We start from the raw sequence: 19,781 nt of genomic DNA, 5'->3' as shown, positions 1-19,781 counted from the left end.
ACCATGCCCATCTTTGAATTGTGAAGTCCTCTTATCTCGAGGAGTCCTGGTATGATCCTGTCTGGGTGGAGTCCTTTTACTACCCAATCGGTGACTTCCTGATCTCAAAGTTTCTGATCGTTGACTCGTGGAGGGAGTTCTAGAGTTCTCCCTCTGTGTTGATGCAATTCTAGAGCGGACCCCATCATCTTCCCAACCGGGGCGGTTACTCCTGCTTCTGTCCAGTCCACGAGAATTGGCTCTGTCAATGGTCCTCCGATCAACATTATTATTTCTTGCTCCCTAGGAGGCTGCTCGTGCCGCGGCTTGAGCATTGGCTTTGGCCAATTGGGTAGCCGCTTCTAGAGCAAGTTCTACTTCATGATGTCTCCGTTCGACTTCCTCCTGTCGCTGTCTGAGCTCTTCGCTTCTGGCCTCCATATCGCGCCTTTGCTGCTCTAACACAGCTCTCTGCTTAGCCATCTCTTCAGCGAAAGACTCATGCCGAGCATTGAATTGCATCATCTCCTCTTGGACAGCGCCTATTGCTTCCTGGAGTTGTTCAACTTCTGGGGTGGTCTCCTCGAGAAACACCCTGGGCTCAGTCTCTGGGTTCTGCGGTCTAGGATCTTCTGATCTAGCAGGCTCTTTTGACGTGCCTGACTTTTTGGATGCCACATTGGTATTCTTGGGCGCCATTTCGATATGATAGTCATGTGTTTCTTCTCTTCAGGCTCTCAATGAAAGCACCAAAATGTTGACCGTGTTTTTGGCCAACGACGTGTAGACGTCAAAACAACAATAAACCTTAAAGATAAAAATACGACACAGACAATTTTTATAGTGGTTCAGCCCCAATGTGTTGGTAATAGCCTAGTCCACTTAGAGTTATGATTATGAATCTACACTCAAGATCAGATGAACCTGAGTCAACTGAGTTTCTTCAGTGCAGATGAAAAGAATATGTTATCCCCAAAATTTAAAAATGATGATGTGGCAATAGAAATGACAAGTGGCAAGGAATGGTTGGGTGATCTGGCTTAGAAGTAGCCCAGTACATCAATGAAGAGTTTTGACTGCTTGAGAAGTGTCATGACCAACCGGGTAAGTTACATCCAACCAGGAGTGACTTTGCTACCTAGCACTGGCATGTTCGAGCCAAGTGCACCCGAGGAGCCCGATGTGTGTCCGGTCGGACACCAAACATCCGAGGAGCAGTCCAAGTGTTCGGTCAGACATTAGCTCGAGGAGAAGGATCAAGAGGGTGCATGCCTTGTATCCGTGATGAGGCATGGGTTGGTCCGAGCGGACCATGTTTGGCATGGTGCAGGTTGAGCGTGTCCGGTCAGACGCATGTCCGAGGAGATGATGGCCAGCCGCATGCATCCAAGTAGGCGTGTACTTGGGCTAGGGGTGTGCCTGGTCGGACTCATGTCCGAGGAGAGACAAAGATGTGGTCAGACTCATGTCCGAGGAGAGACAAAGATGTGGTCGGACGCATGTCCGAGGAGAGACAGAGACGTGGTCGGACGCATATCCGAGGAGAGACAAAGGCCTGGTCCGTATGCATGTGTCCAGCATGCATATGTCTGACCAGCATTTGCATGTCCTACCAGCCAAGTGCGTAACTGGTCAGTAGGGGTATGGCCGACCAGAAAGTGATATTCATCAACCAGGTAGAGGAGACTACGTCAAGATCCCCAGAAACGGCTTCAACAAGAACCGGTCTGGGCATACGCGGGAATCTCTCATTCTTCACACAAATTGGGGATTCTGTTGCATTTTGAATATTTCTTGTAATTTAAATATAATACGAATAATAAAATATCCCGATCTTAAGGGATATCAATGTATGACCCTAAGCCTATAGATACATGGCTTAGGGAATCAGAAAAGGACTTTTGGCAATTTGAAGTTTTGGTATGAGTTTTCTAGAGAGACAAAATGCGTTTTCTTGAGAGAGAACTCTTTTGTATTCTAAGAATTTACACTGAAGAAACTCAGTTGACACTGGTTCATCTGATTTTGAGTGTAGATAAAATAATCAAATCTCTAAGTGGATTAGGCTATTACCAATATACTGGGGCTGAACCACTATAAAAATCGTGTGTGTTATTTATTTTCTTTATTAAACCGTCTGTGTCGTTTGAATTCTCTTGAAGGTTTGTCGTTTTTTACATTCTCACGTCGTTGGCCAAAAACGCGGTCAATAGAATACAATATTTCTCTCAAGATACAAATACTCTCTTAGGAAAATTAGAATCTGAATCCTTTTTCTGATGTCGTGAGCTTTGTATTTATAAGCCTAGAATCGTACAAACGCAGTCCCTCATAATCGGGATTTTTCTGTTATTCTTTCAATATTTTAATTAATAATAACATCTAAAATACAATAATGTGCGATTCATTGGGATAATATGAGAGATTCCTGCGCAGGTATGATCGATTCTAGCTGAAGGCGTTACTGGGATCTCTTGCGTAGCAATGATCTATTTAGTCGGTCCATATCGCACCCAGAAGGAAAACTTGAGGGCCAAAACACTTCTCCGATCGGCCAAACGCTCACTGGTAGGTCAAGACAAGTGACTGGTCGGCCAAACACATGTCTGGTTGGCCAAACACTTGACTAGTCGAAAAATCACCTGACTGGTCGGACAAGCACCTAACTGGTTGGTCAAGCACCTGACTAGTTGGTCATGACACTTGACTGGTCAGTCAAAAATCTTCACCGATCTACCAGATCACTCCTAAGCCAGAATACCCAGCCATTCCTTGCCATTTGTCACTTCTATTGCCACATCATCATTTTCAAATTTTGGGGATAACATTTGCCCCCCCAAGTTTATTATATGATTTACTCATATGATAAACTTTTCCTCTAGCAAAATGTTTTCGTGGTCATCCAAAAGCTTCCATCCGGTCAGTAACCTTCACTTTTGTAGTAAACCCACGACTTAACTTTCCTGTCCATAAAAACGATAGTTATCAGTTTCCTATTTCCATTGCTTTTTCGGGCTCACGGGTATAGGATAATCATTGATGTTATCTTGAAGTTTGTTGAACCCTTGAAATTCAACTTTTTGATCTTGTTTGCATAGTTCAAAGTCAAGAAAATAGGTTCCCCTTTCAGCCCATCAAACCCATAACCTTGGCCACTTTCAGCTATTTAGACCACTCGGATTCGTGCCTGTACTTCCCGAACACACCAATCCAGCTCCTCAGATGGCCAGCCAGCATCTCAGATGTGCACGGATCCTCGGAGGCCAGGCAGCAGCTCCTCGGACGCTCGGCCCAGCTGATCGGATGCGCGCTTGCTGCTCGGACACAGACCCCATCCCACTTGGACATTTGGACACGCCCCTAAAACCGCTTGGTCACTCCATGCAAACCACTCGGATGCCTGGCCTAAACACTCAAACACCGCATCATCCACTCGAACACCACGTGGAGCACTCGGGCACCACGGCATCCACTCGGACCATCACCCAGCCGGTCGGGGCACTCTTCCATCCGCTCGGATTCCTGGCAAACTGCTCGGACACCACGCCTGCCACCATCCGCTCGGATGTGCGCATGACGGCTCGGACGCAGACCCCAGGCTGCTCGGACACGTACGCCAGCCGCTCGGATGCTCCTCCAACCGCTCGAACACTCGCACTACCCGATCGGACACGCCACCATCTGCTCGAATGCCAGCTCCAATCGCTCGGACGCAATCCATCCCGCGTAGACACACACGCAAACCACTCAGCCGCACGCTTATCTGCTTGGATCAGAGCCTAGCCGATCGGACACCAGAGCCTAACCGTTTGGCTCTCGGTTCTGAATGCTCTCAACAACAGAGTTTCCTACTCGACCAGTGATATATGCTCAGCTGACCAGGGAAGTTGTATCTGCTCTCTCGACGAGGAAAACTTTGCACCTGATCAACTAAACTTTGTACTCGGCCAGTAGTTTACTCTTTTTTCTTGTGAAGATAATTGTTGCTTAGCAGCTTTGATATTTTTATCGTACAGCCGTGCTGTTGGCATTTATACTTTACTTTTCTTTGTTAACTTAAAACATTCTAAGTCTTTTTAGACTTAAAAAGTTATAAGTTTTTTGTGAATAATAAAGTCACTCTGATGTATGCCTTATATTTTCGCATGAGTACTTAGTTTTCCAACTTAGAAATTCTAGACATTTCATAAGTCCATACTAAGTATACTTTCTCACACTCTTATTGCTCTAACATTTTATGAGCATAATATTTATTGTCACACGAATATTTGCTTCTAACTTGAAATTTTGAAAAATTCCAAGTTACTTAAGCTTTGTCAAACAAGTTAGCTTAATGGCCTTTTTTGACTTCAAAATTTTACAAGTCAGCCTAAAAACAAATATGTTTACTCGTGCTCTTATTGCCTGTGTTAAATTATATACTACCATACCCCATGTGCCCCCCAATCGATTGAGGGTTGAAAGATCCTGGGTCACTTGCTACTTGACTGAATCTATTCGAGTAGTTAATTGCTCGTGATACACATAGAATATATTGAAAATATTTGAGCAGTTGAACACTGCTTGAACGTATCAACCAGTTGAACATTGTTCGATTTTACCGACCAGTTGAACATTGCTCGAATAATTAACACACATGCACATTTGTAGCAAGAATCGACCACGCTGCGCGTAGTCTCTTTTATTACTCGTAAATTAAAAAGGACAAAACGTGTCTAATAACGAGTCTTAAACAACAAAAATTGTTCAAAAATAGATGACTAGTAAGCAAATAACCAGCTCTTAAACCAAATTTAAATAACAAGTTAAACAACTTGAAGTTAAACTACCACTCTGAAAGCGGTATTTAGAAATATTATATTCACAGACGCTCACCGCTCCAGTGGCTCCTGATCCTAGCACTCCTGCTCATGTCAAAGTGTCTTGGCATACCTCTCCCTTGCTTTGTTGCTATCCTCAGCCAAGTGTGGACCTCCACATATAGTGTCTAAGGTAAAGTCCACAGGCCCGAGCTGCAAGGGTGGAGATCTTTGTCGTTTAAAACTAGGATTGTTGCTGCCTCCTTCTCCTTGGGGTGTCTCTGCCCGGTACTTTCTCAACTTGCCCGACCGGAGAAGAAATTCTATCTCGTCCTTGAGGTGATTGCATTCATTTGTGTCGTGACCATAATCTCCATGGAAACGATAAAACTTATTCATATCTCTCTTTCTCATCTCTTTCCTGATGGGTGGAGGTTTCTTGTAGGGAACCTCTTCATGACTAGCAAGATATATTTCCGCTCGACTGGTCGAGAGAGTGGTGTAATTAGTGAACTGAGGCTCATACTTGGTTGGCTTTTCATTTGAACTCAACTTTACTTTCTTTTCCTCATGGTGGTCAGACCCGTTATTTCCACGTTTCTTTCCATCATTCTTAGGAGGGTTAGTTGATCCGCCCGGATTGCTTATGCCATTCTCCTTTTTCTTGATTGCATCATCCAATTTCATATACTTGTATGCTCGCTTAAGAAATTGTTGAAGTGTTGAAATTGGATCTCTATGTATGCTATCTCACAAAGGGCTCCGATAAGTTATCCCAGCGGATATGGCAACCATCTTCCCCTCGTCTCCTATAGCAGTTACTCTATTGGCTTCTCTCATGAATCTCTGTATATAATTCTTTAAAGACTCATCTTTTCCTTGTTTGATATCTGCCAAGTGGTTGGCATAAACTGGTGGAGTTCGGGCAGTGTTGAATTGTCTACAAAACTCCTTCCTGAATGCCTCCCAAGAGGTTATGGAGTTCGGCTTAAACTTCCAATACCATTCCTGGGTGGTATCTGACAAAGTAGTCGGGAAAACTCTACACCGATAATCGTCACTTACTCCGAGAAATTCCATCTGGTCCTCAAACTTCCCAACATGTCTGATGGGATCTGCCTTTTCTATATATACTGGCAGAACCGGTGCTTTATATTTTGCCAGAGGCTGGGCTGCTCTAATCCGGGCACAAAATGGGCTGCCACTCCGGTGGTCTATCGCATCTATCCCGGAAGGTCGTTTTGACAAACCTTGCACTGTATTTGTTAGCACGTCAAGCTGGGCTTGGATGGATAGTGCAACTGACGAAGTTCCAGGGTCTTGATCGCCTGGTCGGGCATTACCATCTGGTGCACTGTCGTCAAGTATTTCTACTTGACTGGCAGGGCGGTTCAGATTTTGCCCTTCGACCGGGACGGTCCTCCTCTTGTTGGTGATAAGATCCCTTAGATCCTTCCGAGAAGCATGCTCTCCTGCCCGATCGAACACCGTACTCTTCGATTTTCCAGAGGGCTTTGATGGACCCAAAACGGGTATGTTTTAAAAATTTATACTCGCAAGCGCACGAATCGTATTTATAGAATATTGTTCGTGTAAGCACGAGATCGAACCCAAAGGAGTTGTCTAAAATCGAAAAGAAAACTATTTTAAACCAAAATTAATAAATTATAACCTAGTTCCAAAGATTGATGAGATTTTTGTATAAGAAAAATAAAATAAAAGATAATAATAAAGAAATTAAAGACAATATATATATAACTAAATTAAAAGTAGAAATCAAGATAGTAAAATAAGATTATTAAGGATTAGAATCCACAAAATATAAGTTCAATAATATTTATAAGTACATTGATTCCCCACTTTTAGTGATAGTTAAAATAAATCAAACTATCATTTTCCAAATAGATGTATAATTTTAAGCACAAATTACTTCTAAAAAGATAAGATTTTTCTTCACTTTTCAAAATTATAATTTTAAAGCATTTAGTGTAAATCAATCTAATGAAATAACAAATAAATCAATGAACATTATTTATAAGGCAAAACATAATATTTTTGTTCTAAGCATGGATGTGTACAATTTAATGACACATCTTACACAAAGAATATTATGTTTTTGCACTAATGAAGAACAAAGTGTAAATATGTGCTAACAATCCAAAATACATGATATTTAAGATGAAAGAAGATATTTGAATAAGAAAATTCTATAAACTTTGTTGCACAAAATGGGAAATCAACATACAAAATAAACACTATCTAGTTACAAATTGTTTCATCATCACCTTAATAATCTTAAAAAGATTAGAAACACATAACTAGAATAGCAAATACAAACTAAAAATTACAAACATAAATAGGAAAATTTGGAGGAGAAACCCCCAAATTTTTCCTCTAAAAATACATAGAAAGTAACTAAAAAGAAGAAAAAGATGAAGAGAATTGAGAGGTTTTGAATGTGTATAAATTATGGTATAGTAACCTCTCCTTCTCAAAATTGACACCCCAAATCCCTTATTTATAGCCAAAAAATAGGCATTAAAATAATCAATTTAAAATAATTAAATTGATTAAATTAATATAATTAATTATAATATGGCAAATAGGGGTAAATTATAGGGTGTAATAATGATGTTTTGGGGTAAAATGTGTAGAAAGTGGGGTAAAAATGTGGTATTTTTGGCAAAGGGGACAATAGTACATAGTGCTTTTGTTGGGCTAAAAAAAAAACACAAAAGAGGCTGCTTGTGGCTGCTGCATGGCTGGAGGCAGGTGGCTGGGATTGGGCCTGGGCTGCTGGGCGTTGGAGGCAGTTGGAGGCAGTTGCTAGGATTGGCACTTGGAGCAGGAGGCTCATGGGGGCTGGTTGATGTTGAAGCTGGCAGGTGGCATTTGCTGAAGACTAGGTGGCGTTGGGAGAAGGCTGGGAGCAGCTAGAATTGGTGGCTGCATGCATCAAGTGCCCATGAGATGCTGAACGTGGTGCATCAGGTACTGAGCCTGGAAGGTGGCAGGGCTCAGGAGGCTTATGGCTTTTGAAAAATGTCATTTTCTTTCTTTTTTTTCAGCTTTATATCTTTTCTTTTCTTTTCAAAGCCCAAAAATACAATAAATTCCCTATAAAATAAACATAAAATAAATCATAATAAAATATTTTCAACTATAAAATAAATCAATTTAATTCTTTGAAAATATTAATTATAACTTAATTTATATTTAATATTTAATTTCAATGATACAACATTTTTTACCTCAAACTAAACAAGAATAATTCAAATAATTAACTACAATATTTTACAACAAAATAACTATAAAAACACACAAAAATCTAAAAAATTAAAATAAACCTAATAAATTCAAAATTACTTAAAAACTTAATAAATTATTTAAAAACTCAAGAATTGCGCAACAATTAGCACATAAAAAGAGGTAAAATAACTTTATTTTGTAGAGTTATCAGGCTTACTACGCGGGACTTGCTCTCTCCTACTACGCTGCTGGCCGAGGTGCAGTGGAGGCTTTTCGATACGTCCTGGGCAGTCTTTTCCTCCTTGTTGGTCATTGCCCTCCTTTTCCTTTGACTGGTCGGTGTGATGACTATCAGCCTCATCACGACCATGCCCATCTTTGAATTGTGAAGTCCTCTTATCTCGAGGAGTCCTGCTCTGATCCTGCCTGGGTGGAGTCCTTTTACTGCCCGATCGGTGACTTCCTGATCTCGAAGTTTCTGATCGTTGGCTCTTGGAGGGAGTTCTAGAGTTCTCCCTCTGTGTTGATGCAGTTCTAGAGCGGACCCCATCATCTTCTCGATCGGGGGGGTTACTCCTGCTTTTGTCCGGTCCACGAGAATTGGCTCTGTCAGTGGTCCTCCGATCAGCATTATTATTTCTTGCTCCCTGGGAGGCTACTCGTGCCGCGGCTTGAGCATTGGCTTTGGCCAATTGGGTAGCCGCTTCTAGAGCAAGTGCTGCTTCATGATGTCTCCGGTTAACTTCCTCTTGTCGCTGTCTGAGCTCTTCGCTTCTGGCCTCCATATCGCGCCTTTGCTGCTCTAACACAGCTCTCTGCTTGGCCATCTCTTCAGCGAAAGACTCCTACCGAGCATTGAATTGCATCATCTCCTCTTGGACAACGCCTATTGCTTCCTGGAGTAGTTCAACTTCTGGGGTGGTCTCCTCGAGAAACACCATGGGCTCAGTCTCTGGGTTCTGCGGTCCAGGATCTTCTGATCTAGCAGGCTCTTTTGACGTGCCTGACTTTTTGGATGCCACATTGGTATTTTGGGCACCATTTCGATATGATAGTCGTGTGTTTCTTCTCTTCAGGCTCTCAATGAAAGCACCAAAATGTTGATCGCGTTTTTGGCCAACGACGTGTAGACGTCAAAACAACAATAAACCTTCAAGAGAAAAATACGGCACAGACAATTTTTATAGCGGTTCAGCCCCAATGTGTTGGTAATAGCCTAGTCCACTTAGAGTTATGATTATGAATCTACACTCAAGATCAGATGAACCTGAGTCAACTGAGTTTCTTCAGTGCAGATGAAAAGAATACAATATTTCTCTCAAGATACAAATACTCTTGTTGACCACGATTTTGGCCAACGACGAGTAGACGTCAAAACTACAGTAAATCTTTAAGAGAAAAAACGACACCGATAGTTTTATAGTGGTTCAGCCCCAATTTGTAGGTAATAGCCTAATCTACTTGTAGTTGTGATGTACATCCTACACTTAAGATCAGATGAACTTGAGCCAACTGAGTTTCTTAAGTGTAAGTAGAAAAATACTTAGTTTCTCTCTCTAACCTTTCTTAGAAAATGCCCCAAGAATACCTCAAGTACAGTTCCCAAAATCTCAAAACGAGAGAGTTTTTTCAGTCTAAAGAGATCAGATCCCCCTAAATGATTCCACGAGCCCTTTATTTATAGGCTCATGGATCGTACATAAATATCTCCCTTTTACCGGGTCTTTGGTTCTTCCAACAGACTTTAATTAATAAAATATAAATAAATCTAATATTACAACAATATGGCTATTATTCCTGGATATCTGAGATATTCCCGCGCAGGTATGACCGATTCTTGTTGATGTCGTTTCTGGGATCTTTTGCGTAGCCCTTCTCCATTTAGTCGGTCCACATCACACCCAGGAGGAAAACTGAAGGGCCAAAGCACTCCTCTAGTTGGCCAAACACTTGACTGGTCGGCCAACACATATTTGGTCGGCCAAACACTTGGCTGGTCGGACAAGCACATAATTGGGCGGACAAGCACCTGACTGGTCGGAGAAGCACCTGACTGGGCGGACAAGCACCTGACTGGTCGGTCATGACACTTCTCTGGTCTAGCATGACACTTGACTGGTCAGTCAAAAATCTTCACCGGTCGGACAAAAATTCTATCAGTCGGTCAGATCACTTTTTCACAACTCCGAAGAGCCAACACATTTATTGAATATTAATGTGCCTTTTACAGACCATGCATTGCCACTTGTCACTTTTGATTGCCACGTCATCGAACTCCAATTTTTGGGGATAACAACTCTCTTAGGAAAATTAAAATCTGAATCATTTTTCTGATGCCATGAGCTTTGTATTTATAAGCCCAGGATCGTACAAATGCAGTCCCTCATAATCGGGATCTTTCTGTTATTCTTTCAATATTTTAATTAATAATAACATCTAAAATACAATAATGTGCGATTCTTTGGGATAATATGAGAGATTCCCGCGCAGGTATGACCGATTCTAGCTGAAGCCGTTACTGGGATCTCTTGCGTAGCAATGATCTGTTTAGTCGGTCCACATCGCACCTAGAAGGAAAACTGGAGGGCCAAAACACTTCTCCGGTCGGCCAAACCCTCACTGGTCGGTCAAGACAAGTGACTGGTCGGCCAAACACATGTCTGGTCGGCCAAACACTTGACTGGTCGGACAATCACCTGACTGGTCGGACAAGCACATGACTGGTCGGTCAAGCACTTGACTGGTCGGTCATGGCACTTGACTGGTCAGTCAAAAATCTTCACCGGTCTACCGGATCACTCCTAAGCCAGATTACCCAGCCATTCCTGGCCATTTGTCACTTCTATTGCCATGTCATCGTTTTCAAATTTTGGGGATAATAGAGGGAATATTGGGGAAATTTACCATTTTTCCCTCGGGGATGTTTTTGGTACCCCGAGCCTTGAGGTAACCTTAAAGCTTAAGTTAAATAAAACAAAGCATAGGAAGTCTTTAGAAACTCAGAAACCGACTCTTTCTTTCCCTCTCTCTTGAAGTTGTCTTCTCTTCTCTCTCACCATTTCTCTCTAAGGCATATCAAAGGAAATCTTGGTGAAACTAACTAGAAGCTAAGGAATTGGGCTGGTAGTCTTAAGGAATTAAAGCTTGGAACCTAGAGGATCAACACAGAAACATAACTCATCAAGGTAAGCTTTTTAATATGTTGAGTTGTTTTAATTTGTAGTTGGTTTTAGGTGGAATATTAGAGTTTTGCATGTTGGAGGGATGAAGATTTAACTTTGATTTTTATAAGGGTTTTGGCTTGAGTTTCTGTTGGGTTTTGCTGTTGAATTAATAGTATAATCTTTGTGATAACTAGTTTGGAATGTTGGCTTGATTCTGGGGATAATTGGACTGGTATTTTAGGTGAAAATAGTGAGTTTTTCTGGGCTCGAGGGGTCGGGCCGCGGCGCTGTTCTTGTTGAACCGCGGCCCCATAGAACTTGGGGCCCCTGGAAATGAAGGCGCGCCGCGGCACCCTTCAGGAAGGGCCGCGGCGTGTGTGAGCAATTTTGAGGCAAGGCCTCGGGTTGAGCTGGGGGCCGCGGCATGAGACCCTAAGGCTGCGACGCTTAATGTATTTTTGGGTTCTAGAGGAGTTTTAGGCTCGGGATGGATTTTATCACCCAGATTGATAGAATTCAAGGTTTCGGAGACTAGAATTATGACTCAAAGCTATTTAATGGATTAGAACTTGATGGATGAATATTGTTAATGCATTGTGACTAGGGTTTCGGCGAGGCTCGGACTAGGGAACTGTGCTCGGGACATCGGTGGCTAGAAAGCTCGGGACACAGGTAAGAAAGCTACTGTTCTCATAGAGCTTGTGTTGCAGGGCTCGGCCCTATATGACTGTGTTACGGGGTATGGCCCTTTGATTGAATTTATATGTGTTTAGATTTCTGGTTAGCTTTATCATGTGTGTATGTAAATGATGGAACGACAAAGGGCCGGGAACGACGAAGGCCGAGAACGGCAAGGGGCCGGGTGCAGCGTTTAGCACGCGGAGTGCGAGTTGCCACGGTGAGACCCTAAGGGATACCTGGGATATGCTTACGGTGTAGACCGCGAACCCAGGGCCTGGTAAAGCACCTGGGACGGCATGGACGTACTTGTATGATCTGGTGTTGGCTTGATTTTATATTAAGTGTTTGATATGCGTTTATCATCTGTTTTTTAGGGTTTTCTTGCTGGGCTTCGGCTCACGGGTGCTCTATGGTGCAGGTAAAGCCAAAGGAAGGTTCGATCAACCTTGAGTATGGCGAGCGGGACAAGCAGCGCGTACATGTCCAGTCTGTTTGGCTGCCACGACCAGGGGTGTTTTTGGGAGATGTTTGTACAAAACCTGAATTTTGTCGTTTAGTCGACTCTAATTATATTTTGAGTTGTAAATACTTCTAAACAATGTTTTTGGGATCCCAAATGTTAAATGTCTTAGAAATTTTCAATGAAAGATTTGTTCTCAAGTTTATGACTCTTATTATGATTTAACTACACTTTTGTCTTAAAACCTCGTTTAGTGAGTTAATTGCACATTTTAAACTCACTCAGTAACGGCTCTAAGGCAGTAGGGCGTTACAGGGTCGGTCCAACATTAATGCTCGTGATGAGTCATTCAATGCAGATGTCGATTAGATCTAATCTTTCATCGGCTCTGCGTTCATGACGCTTATGCTGCTCTTGACTCTTAGGTCAGTAACATACGACCAGTGCTCAAAACTACTATCGAACTTGACTAGTAAGTCACAACTTCACAGCTAGTTTTGGCACCATTGCCAATTCTGACTAGTAAGTCAGTGCCATTCACAGGTAAGAAAGATTTTTTAAGCATTTGATATGCAATCCATGTCCACATTTAAACACTCAACATGCCTCAATAATAACCATGCATGTCACATATGGGGTGTAGTTTTCTTGCCTCTGGTTCGAGCGAGAAACAGTAAAAGAACGACCTTTGAGAACGATCGACCTTTTGATTTCTTAGCGATTACCTAGCCATAACCAATTATAACCTCCATTAATGAAAATCAACAATAATAGGGTCTTGACCTAAACCTCACTCCCGGGACCCCGAATTGTACCCAAACGGTGAGTAGATTCGATCCCGAGCCTTAAGGATTGAAACCCCGAGCCAAAAACCCTTAAAAATGCCTAAAACCAAAATCTGAAGGAGCAGCGTAGCGCTTTGCCCCACTAGCGCCCCAACTCTCAAGTCAGACCCAAAGCTTCATAGAGTAGCGTTGTAGCGCCCCCTTGTGGGCGCTATAGCGCTACACCCAGCCAGAAATGGCCCTAAAACTTTCCCCTTCAACTCCTCCATTTCCAACCTGAACCAAAAGCTTCCAAACCTCATTTTTCGTCCCAAATGAACCCAAAAACCATCTACACATGTCCTAGGCATCACAATCCAAGTAACCCTAGCCAAAAACTCCCATCAAAACCCCTTAACCAATTTAGAAAACCAAGTTGAAAACTAAACAAAAAACAGAGCAAAGCTAGAGTTCCAATGGCTAGAAACTTACCTCAAACTCAGATTAGGATCCTCTTCAATGGTGGAACACAATCCTAATTCCTCAAGATCCACTTCCCTAGCTTGAATCCTCAAGAAAAGCTCCAAAAATCCAAAAGAAAAAAGAGAGAAAATGAGGTACAGGAGGAATGTTTTATGCTCTGTTTTATCTACCTTCTATAGCCTTCAATGGCTTTAAACATATAGTATGGTGAAAATACCTTTTTTCCCCTAGGTCAAATAAAGGTTTCTAAAAACTCCCAAGGGTAAATCTGACATTTTTCACCTTTTTTCGTTAATCATAATTAACATCCTCCAATTCCTGTTATTCTCAAAATTCTCAAATACCAATAACTCATATCCTGTTACCCTTTAATTCATGACAACGCTCTAATCATTAAAATCATCCCGAGACTCACCCCGAGCCCCGAACTTAATCCCGTTATGACTAAACCACTAATTTGCACTCAAGATCATCTCATACCGAATAGCTCGAACAAATCCACATTATAATGTGGCCTCAACAATAGATCACCGACATGTATACAAATATACAATTACGCCCTCAACTAGCCAAATTACCAAAATACTCCTGTGATGAAATGTGGACCCACATGCATGCATTTAACATCATATTATAATATAATTCACATAAACATGCATATAATAGTTTAATGGCATAATAAAATAATTATGGCCCTCCCGACCTACTAATCCAACAATTAAACCGCATTAGGGATTTTTGGGGGCATTACACGTTATTTCTTCTCTTTTCTCTAAAAGTCCAAAATGTGAAAGTGAGGGGAAGAAGATGATATGGGCATATTTATAGGCCCCAAATAATGTCAAACATCGAACTGATCTAGACCATTGGCTGAATTCAGTATCTGATCGAACGAACGGGTACAGACGTGGCGATGGCGGCATAAAGGTGGCAGACGAATAGACGTGGGCATGGTACAAAAGTACTTGAGTGCTCTGATTAAGCAACCCGTGATTGACGTGTGTCCACACTTGAGTATATTAGGTGGCTCAGTTTCTGAGAGGGGCAGTTCAAAAGTTTCCTTCTCATGGGATTCAAACTGATACTTTTGAGGGGGCAAAATGTTACACCCAGATTTCGAGAATGGAAATCTTGATATCGAAATTCAGGCTCGTAAGGTGTAAGCTCGAAATACGCACGGTCATTATGTGATCCACCAGTCAGAGACCTCGTGAGCTCGAGAAGTATGTAGCCTTGAAGGTGCTCCGAGCTTATAAGGTGAACTCGCAACTCACAATAGCAAGGGTTCAACACTTGTATAAGTTTCTTGATGCATCTATTGCCCTCAGACAAGATGGATCGAGCTCGAGAGGGGTAAGCTCAAAGGTGACGACTTCGTCAATGGTTACTTGTTGGGAGCATAGACGAAGTGAAATGATGAGCTCGTAATAGACAAACGGTCTCGAAGGCACATGGATCTGGTGTCTAAGCTTGTCGGCTGTGTGTAAACGTATTTATTGTTATAAATTTCCTATGTTAAAGGGATCTGATGTAGTTAGTTATTCAATCCCACATTTTATGGGATATTACCGCGTACGTAGTAACTAATGCATTTATTGGCATTAAATTATTTGATTTACCGAATATCTTTTTTGGAAATATGTGAGAAGCAATTATGAAAACCTCTCTAAAAATAGAGAGGAATAATTCATTTGTAAGGGACCAAAATATTAAGATTTGGAGAAAAAACTCTGGGGAATTGCTTCTTGAAAGTTTTCAGAAAACTCCAAAGAACTAATAATATAGACTCGTGGACTAGGCAGATTTTAACTGCTGAACTACGTAAAAGATCTTGTTTACATTCTTTTATTTACTTCCTCTTATATATTTTTGCTTAATTGCTCTTATTTCTTAAGTTGACGAAAAACAATGTCAACAATAATTAATAATAACATTCATAATTTTTACTTAAAAATGAAAGTTACAATTAAATAATTAAGAAAAATAAGATAAAGAATAATATAAAAGGGAGGACATTGGTGTTCCCAACCAAGCTTCTTGAGTCCGGACTCCAATTAACTTAGTTTTACTATCTCTTCATCTACTCAAATTCATATGCACAAATCTACAATTAAAAGAAAATCTAAGCAAACCAATATACCAAAGGACTTAGTTATGTAGTTATTTTCTTTATACTTGAACAATACAATCATGATAAAAGTTGTATGAAATGCATTCTCTATTGCAGAAGTAATTTTTTTTTATCAAAACATAGAAGAAATAAAATGGTGTAGTGTTATCCAATTAAATAAAATCCTTAATTTGATGTGATCGGTCAAGGAAAGAAAAACTTTAATTAAATAATATTCTGTTTTGGCAAAAAAAAATTTAAACATACATATACATGCATGCCCATTAAGTCCAAAGAAAAATTAATGGATCAAAATGGAGAGTCATTTTCAGCCTATTTTTCTTGCAAATACAAAAAAAAAATCTGAAACTAAATAGTACAACAAAAGATGAAACATCAAATATTGTATAAGTATATACATTTATACATGATTGTCATGTATGTAATGTAATTAATAAATACATATTTCTCCAAAACATAAAAAAATAAGAATAAGAATAAGCATGACTCCATGCAAAATCATTCTCCAAGAAAGTCAAAGGCATGAGTAGCTTCAACTGATGTTTTGAGATATTCATCGACAAATGTTTTCTTGTTCGTAGATGTCTTCACTTCCTTGTTTGACTTGATTTATTCACTTCTTCTTCTCTTGTCATGATGATTTGTTTTTTCTTTTTCCCTTAATGATTGATGTGATATAGGTGAAGATAATTCAAAGAGGTTTGTTTCCTATTATTATAATTATGCTACCATAATAATATGCATCTATATTCATTTTGAGTTATATTACATTATTAAGTTGTTATTAATAATTGAAATGTATATAGGCCAATGGTAATTAATATGTTAATTGTTATTATTAATATATGTTTAAAAGTTTTAGAATAATCTATAAACGTAAAAAAAAAAAATTGATGTTTGATAGTCTTAATAATCTATTTGCATTTAAAGTATGATCATCATTTCATATTCTTAGATAATATTATCATTAATCACATTGAGGATGAAAAAAAAGTAACGGTAAATCACTTATACATACGCATAGCACCTAATTACACATATAATTGTTATTATTAATATATGTTAAAAAGTAATCTATAAGCGTAAAAAAAAATTAATGTTATATAGTTTAGTAGTCTATTTGCATTTAAAGTATGATCATCGTTTCATATTCTTACATAATATTATCATTAATCTATCTTGGGGATGAAAAAAAGTAACAACTTATGAGTTCCATATGCATTGATTATGTATAGATTATCATTAAATACAAAAATTAAAAAACTAAATAAATGTAAAAAATTTAAAAAAAAAAACAAAGAATAGTGAAGAAAACTCATATAAGTTGCCACCTCATTTTCCTAAACTTTTCTTTTATATATAAATATAGATAATATTTTACAACATATAATTTGAATTTATATTAAAATAATTATTATATATATGTAGTATTATATTAAATATTATTATACAATTTAAATTAATATAATTAATAAATATGTATTTTTAATTAATTTTAAAGATATATTCAATTAAATATTTTAAATATTCTCTTAAAGTGAACAAAACAAAATGTCAAAATTAAGAATTTTCTTATTTATACATTTTTTTTTTATATAGAAGAGATATATTATTTGGTATTTCATGAAATAAATTTTAAAAAAGAATTCCTTTTAAACAAAATCCAAACCGTACGGACAAAATTGATATTTGGTATTCTATCAAATAAAAATAATGGTTTATATTAAATAAATAAAAAAGAAAACCCATCTGAAAACGAAAAGACGTCTAATCTAACAGTTCAAAACTTTCCCTCCTTTTCCTTCTGCATTTAAAAGCTCTGCTTTCCCATTCCTCTTACTTCATGATCGCATTAAAGATGGACATCAATGCCAACATCGACTTCTCTAATTCCCCAAACCCCACTCCACTTCTCAATCCCCAAAACCAAACCCAGAACCGAAACCCCCGTCTTCGAATCGCCGACGTTCTCCTCAACAACGACGACGACGACGACGACGAGTGCGAACGTTACAAACCCCTACTGTCTTTCCTAATGAACGGCGATGGGAATCTCCGGAGACATCGGTCCTCCGACAAGTACAATCATTGCTCCTCGCCGCGGCGGATCATTGCTCGGTGTTTGTCGGCGCTGAGGCCGGCCAGGGAGAGGAAGCTATTGTTTGGGACCGGGAAAAGAGGGGAACGGGTGAGTGAACTTGGCGCCGAGTGCGTGCCCGCCATGAGTTCGATGAATGTTCAGAATGGTGGCGAATTGCCTGTTTCGGCTCCAGAGAGCGAAGATTCAGGTGATGTTGCTGAGTTTGATGTTTAGTTTGGTGGAATAATTAATGAAGCGAGATGTATTGGTTTAACTGCTGATGGTATTTTATTCAGGACGATGTAGACGAGACGCCTCTTTCAACTTGGGGATTGCTTGTGGTTTATTGTATCTAATTGGTGAAAGTAAAAATGAAATGACTAAGATGGTGGAAGTGCGGAAACAAATGGAGATGCTTCTTCATGATATTAGAGATGAATTGCAAAAGAATAATTCAAACGGTAAGCTAACTGATAATTTTGCTTACTCTGCCAACAATTTCAGAGAGAGTTCCAACTTCAACACCCAGCTTTCACCTCATGCGAATTTTACTGGGACAACGTCATATGTGGTACCAGAGTCGGAAACCATCTTGAAATGTGATGATTCCACTAAACATATTATGCACGAACAGCGTTTAGGAGAAATGGATGAACTTGAGGCAGAACTTGCAGCTGAGTTTGAACGTTTGCAGCTCAGCTTGGATACAGAACAGGCTCAGCACCAATGTTCAAAGGTAAAGATACACGCTTTACTAATAATAGTTTGCATTTTGCTATGAAGAAATTAGTCAAGAGTAAATTTTAATACGTTAGTGTTGTTATATAAATATTAAAGTGATTCTCATAATGACTGAATGAAGACCCAAGAGGCGTAGCTTTATTGGTAGCCTGCTGTTCTCCCACAATGGCTGAGGTTTGAATATTGTAGGTTTAGTGAGACTAGTTAAAAAAAATGATTGAATAAAGAATAGTTAACTGACCTGTATGCTGGAAAAGGACTCTCGAATCTAGTCTATTGTTAATGCTGTTGTGATTTGTTGATACACGTGCATTTTCATTGTTGGTCACTTGTACCTTTTTCTTCTTTTTATTATAATAGTTACTTGTGATCTGGGTTGCATTTTCAGCATGTTATGGACACTGCTTCTTCAGTAAGCCAGAGCCCGAGTTATGGGGAGGTAATTGACCCTCAAGGGTTATGTACTGAGGAACTGGAAAGTGGAGTTCGTCCTATTGAATTGGAGAGAAAGTTGTATGAACTTCTGGAAATGAGACAAGAAGAAAGGATAAAGGAGCTTGAAGAAGCTTTAGAATGTGCTAATCACAAACTAAATGAGAAGGAATTAGAAGTTTCTTGGTGGAAAGACACTGCACGGCTCATATCGCAGCATGTTCCAGAACGCGGAAGGATTATCTCCCGGCATGATCCTAAACTTTTCCCTCATTGAGGTGAGACATCATCTTTGTAGAGCAGTATTTTGAGAGTGGTTTTGTTTAAGTCACTTTAGCTTGTATCTGTATTCTGTAATTAGAGTGTGATGATGTGTTGTTTACCTCCTGGAGCTTGGTTGATTCTTTTATCAGTGTGGGATTTTTTCCTTTTATATAGACAGATAGTTTGCAAAAGGGAAGTGGGATTCTTTCCTTTTATATAACTTGAGATGATAATAAACAATGAATTCTGACATTGTGTATATATTCCTTAGAGAGGAGTTGAGATTTTTTCCCTTAAGATTTGACTGGCTTTATGTGAAGAAAAAAGAAAACACTTATACAATGCTTCAATTTTTTTTTGTTCAACCGAACTCGAAGCTGTTAGCTATTTATTTGGTATTAAATACAAAAATTATATTTTTAAAACAAATCTATTGTCCTCAAAATGTAAAATAAATAAAATTAGTTAATTTAAAAAGAGAGTAATGATATGTGCACCTAAAATATACATTCAAATATTACACACAATAATGTTACAGTTTATTAAAATTGAAC

The 19,781-nt window shown here is 39.5% G+C and overlaps 1 protein-coding gene across 1 annotated transcript; it reads left to right on the top strand.

The window, feature by feature from the left end:
- The first annotated feature begins 17,502 nt into the window (after window positions 1-17,502).
- LOC133804564 (protein POLAR-like 1) lies at window positions 17,503-19,488 on the top strand. The gene is made up of 3 exons (XM_062242715.1): window positions 17,503-17,998; window positions 18,087-18,526; window positions 18,920-19,488. The coding sequence occupies exons 1-3, from the start codon at window positions 17,554-17,556 to the stop codon at window positions 19,238-19,240; spliced, it is 1,206 nt and encodes a 401-aa protein (XP_062098699.1). The 5' UTR covers window positions 17,503-17,553; the 3' UTR covers window positions 19,241-19,488.
- Window positions 19,489-19,781: the final 293 nt, after the last annotated feature.

This window comes from Humulus lupulus, chromosome X (genome assembly GCF_963169125.1).
Source record: "Humulus lupulus chromosome X, drHumLupu1.1, whole genome shotgun sequence".
NCBI classification, from domain to species: domain Eukaryota; kingdom Viridiplantae; phylum Streptophyta; class Magnoliopsida; order Rosales; family Cannabaceae; genus Humulus; species Humulus lupulus.
Note: the sequence above shows the minus strand (reverse complement) of the source record. Positions and strands in the feature narration are given on the sequence as shown.